Source organism: Poecilia formosa, unplaced genomic scaffold (genome assembly GCF_000485575.1).
Source record: "Poecilia formosa unplaced genomic scaffold, Poecilia_formosa-5.1.2 Scaffold51, whole genome shotgun sequence".
NCBI classification, from domain to species: domain Eukaryota; kingdom Metazoa; phylum Chordata; class Actinopteri; order Cyprinodontiformes; family Poeciliidae; genus Poecilia; species Poecilia formosa.
This window is the reverse complement of record NW_006799990.1, coordinates 535,663-541,679: the sequence shown is the minus strand read 5'-3', so window position 1 is coordinate 541,679 and position 6,017 is coordinate 535,663. Positions and strand designations below refer to the sequence as shown.

General features: G+C 42.2%; 1 protein-coding gene across 1 annotated transcript; it reads left to right on the top strand.

Moving 5' to 3' along the window:
• Positions 1 to 775: 775 nt before the first annotated feature.
• On the top strand, positions 776 to 3,130 carry klf17 (Kruppel like factor 17). The gene is made up of 4 exons (XM_016671780.1): positions 776 to 1,147; positions 1,183 to 1,275; positions 1,371 to 2,469; positions 2,617 to 3,130. The coding sequence occupies exons 2-4, from the start codon at positions 1,210 to 1,212 to the stop codon at positions 2,790 to 2,792; spliced, it is 1,341 nt and encodes a 446-aa protein (XP_016527266.1). The 5' UTR covers positions 776 to 1,147; positions 1,183 to 1,209; the 3' UTR covers positions 2,793 to 3,130.
• The last annotated feature ends 2,887 nt before the right edge of the window (positions 3,131 to 6,017 follow it).

Sequence of the window (6,017 nt, the reverse complement as noted above, 5' to 3'; positions counted from 1 at the left end):
TATATATATATATAATTTTTTTTTAAATGCCAATTTTTTTTCCTCTTTATTTCTTCTCTCTCTCTGTTTCCTACTGTTACTTATCCACCTGTGCATTACCAAAGGAATGAACACCGTAGGGTGAATGCGTGCCTGGTGGTGTTTGGGGTTTCGGTGGGGGGATGTCATGAAGGAAACGTGTCGGCCAGTCCTTTGTTTACTCCCGGATTAACAGTCTTGTCTTGATGGGGCCCCCACCGCTTCACGCGTTCCTGTTTGACAAAAACAGACGGAGATGATTTGAAGATGAATGAACGACGAGTTTCAGTTTGAAGTGACCGAAATGAAGCTGATGGGGGGAGGGGAGGCTTTTAAACTGCTTAAGTTGAGAGGGGGGAATCGACTCGCGTCGTTTCTGCTTTTCTGCTTACCTGGACCAAAAAAAACCCCAAAACAAAACAAAAAAAAAAAAAAACGGAATACATAAGTAAATACATACATAAATAAATAAATGAACAAAATAAAAATCATGCCGCCTGTAAAAGACTTATTTTTTTGTTAAAGTTTTAAAAAAAATAAATGAATAAAACTGTTCATTGGGCTGTACGCTTCTTCACAATGTAAGTGACCTGGATTTTATGTTTGCGTTTCAGGTTTGGAGTCGCCCTCTTGCTCCAGCCTCAAGGAAAATGTCAGGTTTCATATGAATGAAACTAATATGGATGTACCAATGCCTTCGGGGACGTCATGTTTTTTTTTTTTTTTTTTTTTTTTTGGTAGTCATATCGTCAAAAAAATTTGACTTAATTCTGTTTCAGTTCCATACCTCTTATTTAAACACGTGCTCATATAAACTACAGGAAATTTCTCGTTAAGTTCTTTTGCCACTTTGATCTCACCTGCTCAAGGAATTCCACTGTTTTTTTTTTTTTTTGTTTTTTTCAACTCGACGGGGGGAAGGTCGTGCATGCAGAAGTACATGTGCGTGCGATTACTGCAGCCGAGGCCACACCTCCCACTCTGAGTTACAGCGGCGGTATAAAAAGTCCGTCTGCGGTGTTGATACTCACATCCTGAATCCTGGAGCGCTCCCGAGCTGTTCATGCAAACCAGAACGTGCGCTCTGCATGCACAGATACGTCAAAGTCTTAAACTCGCATTGATTGTTTAAAAGAGAGAGAGAGGGAGAGAGGAAAAAAAAAGAGAGAGAGAGAGAGATAGACTTTCAGAATGGCTGTGGCTGAGGCACTGATGCCCGCCTTGACGTCGTTTCCAAATTTCAAAGCGATGGATAACGTAAGTAGAAGAATATTATCGTCTTTAAAGATTGGTTGATCACCATCCTGACATGAGCTTAAGTTATTCATTTATTTAATTGGGTTTATTTTCAGCTTTGCAACATGGATGAGTGGGTGAGGAGCGGCGCAACAGGTGGCACGGGCAGCGCGCGCATCGAGGTCGACTTGAGCATCGTTCACTCTCCGTCTGCAGCCCACAAAGACGACGACGAGCTCGGGAAGTTTCTGGACCTCGAGTTCATCCTGTCGAACACCATCTGCACCGACTCTACTGCCGGGAACAGCGACCGAGGGAGCGCGTCTCCCACGCAGCAGCACCAGTGCGGGTACTCTTTGCCGGACTCGCCAGAAAGCTGCGGCGGCGGATCTCTGCCAGACTGCACTGACCACCCGCCTTCTCACCTGGCTCAGGGCTACCCGGGCGTCGTCGGCGGCTTCGCGGAGTCGAGCCCCGTCCGCAGCCTGATGGCGGAGCTTCTTACGCCCGACATGAGCTATCCAGAGGAAGGCGCTCGGGAGAAAACGAGCAAGGCGAGGGACAGCTGCGAGTATACCGAGCTGCGGGCTTTAAACGGCCCTCCGCTCCCCCACGCGGCGTCACCTCCGTCCCCGCTTGGATACAAAATAAAAACCGAGCCCGGGGTGCAGTCGTGCATGGTAGCTGTTGCCGGAGCCTTTGCGGAAGGAGCGTATGACAAACACCAGATGCGCACACCCGCGGCTTTTACGCACCACCAGCCTCCCGTTGCGGCGCAGGGCTTCGGCGCGCACCAGATCCAACTTCAGGGACGCACAGACTGCACGCTGCAGCCGCAAATGAGGCCCCTCCACCACCATCATCATCATCTTCACCATCACGATCACGATCAGAACCAGCTGTCAAGCCAGTACATGAACGCGCCGTACCACCCGCATTACGCGCACCGAGGTGCACCACAGTTCCAAGGACAGTACAGCATGCATCCCCAGCAGCACCATCCCGCCGCCTCGCTGCAGGGAATGATGCTCACTCCGCCCTCGTCGCCTTTGCTGGACTTTTACGCGCACGACGAGGCCGGCTGCGTGAAGCAGAAGCGAGGCCGCAAGTCTTGGACCAGAAAACGCGCCGCCACGCACAACTGCGAGTTCCCTGGCTGCGGGAAGACGTACACCAAGAGCTCCCATCTCAAGGCGCACATGAGGACGCACACAGGTGAGCTGACCTTCGAACCTCGGCTTCTTCTCATCGGCGTTGCTGTGTTGTTTGTGCAGCGCGCGGCGCCCTAATTTCTAAAGTTTTTGCCACAAGGTGGCGCTGCACTGCAAATCCTAACTTCAGTTTGGCTTTTCTGTTCGCCAGGTGAGAAGCCTTACCACTGCAACTGGGAAGGCTGCGGCTGGAAGTTCGCCCGATCCGACGAGCTGACTCGGCACTTCCGGAAGCACACCGGGCACAGGCCGTTTCAGTGTCACCTGTGCGAGCGCGCGTTCTCTCGCTCGGACCACCTGGCTCTCCACATGAAAAGGCACATGTAGGTCACTCTCAGCTTACAGACTCTCTTTATGGACCCTCCCGCCTCTCACCTCCAGGGTATCACTGTCAGCATCTCCAGAGACGCAGCACAGCAGGTGGCCAACTTCTAACTGAACTGCTATATATGGACGAAATGAAGCATTCACATATAGGAGCGTGCCGACCTGCGGTCATTATGTAGTTTATAAGAAGATGCAAAGTGGGAAATGGTGGAGATTTTATATTTTTTATGTTTGTTTTTTTACTTTCTACAAGTGCCTCATTTCTACCAAATCAAGTGCCTCTAGTGGTTTTTGTATATTTTTGTAAAATAAAATAAAATAAAATATGACAAACACTGGCTAAGTTATAGTAGTTTAGTATTTAACTAATTTCTTCCATCTGCCTTTGTTCTAAGTTATTGATAAGTTGGTGAGTGCCTTAGCCAGACTGCTTATTTGCTCACTGTGGACCGGACCCAGGATTTTATACAAGTATACTTGTATAAATTATATATATTTATACAAGTATATATATATATTTTTTTTTTCCTCATTTTTACGTAGTCTGTTTCTAAGAATAAGGTAAAATCAGGTCAAAGTTACCATATTTTTCCTGAACATAACAGATGTCATAGCCTTGCTTTGCATTGTGGGATCAGCCTGCGTTTCACTTTCAGTCTTATTTTTTTATTTTTTATTTTTTTTGCTCATCCAAGCAAAAAAGAGAAAATTCAGGTACTATGCTAGTTTTCTACAGCGCTAACAGACACGACTTCCTTCAGCTCATCCACACATGGCTCATTTTGCGGGACTACGGTCAGGAATGAATGAATGAATAAATGAATGAATGAATGAATGAATGAATGTTGAGCGACTGCATCTAAGAATGAAGTATCCACTGTAACCACTGGTTAAACGGCTTTTACTTGAAACTAAAATGTAAGCTTGCATATGTACTGCTGATGGAATGCAAATGTTTTTCTATGTGCTCAAGGGCTTGGAATAATAAAAAAAAGTACTTTTACAATAAACACGCTCTCGTTTTTGCTCATTTCAAACTGACACACAAGTTTATGTCTTTAACTTTTTTTCTTAATCTGCTCTTTTTGAAATCTCATGTTATTGAATCAAGCTAAGGTTTGAGAACCTTTAATTAACCACACTATTGCTTTGAACTTTTTTGTGAGTGTAAAAGGGTCAAACTGCTCTAAAATATACCACAACTTTTATTGTTACTTGATGGAGTTTCATTGTACTTGTAGTGTGGAACAAGGACCAGTGGTGGTATGCTGGCTGCTTTCCGTGGCTCAATCAGCCATTTTCATGCTAACAAGAAGCAAATTAGTTGTAGTCCAGAACCAAGAACCAAAACAACCTTCACTGCATTGATCTCTAATAGATACTATTCAGGAGAATGCAGAATATTTTCAGGACACCATTAGAAGACACCGAAGAACACCACAGCAAAGCCAAAACAAAGTGCCGGTATCCACTTAATGCTGCTTTCTATTTAACTCAAGTCAGAACACCGAACCCGACTCTACCATGTTCTGACAGAGAACTTGACATGGTGTGATGTTGCACTCAGTAACCAGGAAAACCTGTAATAGTACAGACCAATAACAATGGGTTTTATTTTATATGTACCCAAAATAATGAAACATGTTCACTAGTAGTAATATTTAATGTGATACAAAACTGAGAGAAGGGCTGATAAATAGCTGCAGCAGCTTTCACTGTGTCTTAAGCACACAGCATTCATAGTGGATTTTGAAGATGGAATTGGTTAGATTTGTAATTTCAGGGAATTATTATTATTATTATTATTATTATTATTATTATTATTATTTTTTTTTTTTACCAACTAGAAAGTTGGAGATTTCTTAGTCTGTACAGGCTTTTATTTAACAGTAATCGGTCTGAGAATCGATCAGCTTTGTCGAAGATGCCTCCGCTGCACATTCATACCAACGGAGGCGCCCCGCGCCCAACCTGGAGATTTTAACATCAAGTAACAACTGGTCGCATTTTTTTCCCCCCTGTCTTAATTTGTGACAAATGACAGCAAGTGTAAAACGTCCAGGTCTTTTCGGTGTACTACTTTAACACGTGATGCAAGTAAGTGGAAAATATTTCATATACCTAGAAGAACTGTAGCTGGTGAGTTGACCGGGATGCCTTTTAAAGTTCGCTTCGCTGCTTGTGCAATACTGCTCCCTAGTGGTCATGTAGTTGCGTTGTTCAGGTCAGTAAATTGTATTCACTGAAAAGTAACAATAAACTCAAGACAGACTCTAAACAGTTGTAAAAAACAAAACTATTGACCAGTGTAACTTTGACAATAAAATGTTTCATGACATGATCCTTTATTTTGAAGTCAGTTCATGTCTCCGTTTTTCTATTGCATGTTTTTTGTTTTGTTTATTTCCGGATCAGAGGTTAGTGATAATGTGTATTTCTCTTTATTAACCCTACATTTCATTATCACCATTATTTTTGAATTGGTCACATGTAATTATCTAATCCTAAATTTCATGTTTTCATTAACTGTAAACAGAAAATCACCATTAACAGAGATAAAGGCTTGAGTACGTGAGTATGTGCGTATTTAAAGTATAAAACACGTTTTACTCAGTAAATTAACTGAAGTACATTCAATTTGGAACAACATTCTTATTTATTGAATATGTCCAAACATAGTCTTTACATATACTAGATAAACCTATTATGAACTTAAATCAGAAATATTTTTACTTCATTTGCAATAACAAGCAAGAAAATTAATATTTGTAATTCTCAGGTATTGTATTTCTTTTTATTAAATGACTATAATTTTTTTGTTTGGTTGCAAAATGCATTGTTAAAATATCACATTTTTCATATTTAAGTGCTGCAGATGAACAAACATCACATTTCACTTTCAAAAGTTTGTGGTACCACATCTGGTCTATCACTTGTTTTGGAGCATCACATCTTGATTACAAGTATTAAGGTATTACTAGGTATTAATATTTCAACAACCACTTATTCAGTGAAATCTCATTTTATTCCAACAGCTGCAACAAGGTCAAGTGTCGAGATCAGCTGCGTTTCTTTCTGAAAAAAAAAAAGAAAAAAACATGGGCAGGAGTAAGAGAGTTTTTTCTTAATACTTAGTTTGTCCACTAGATGTCCCTCTTGATTTATTTCCCGCCACTGCAGCTTCTGTTGTAAGCCTCCTTGACGTGCTTCATGCTTGGTATATTT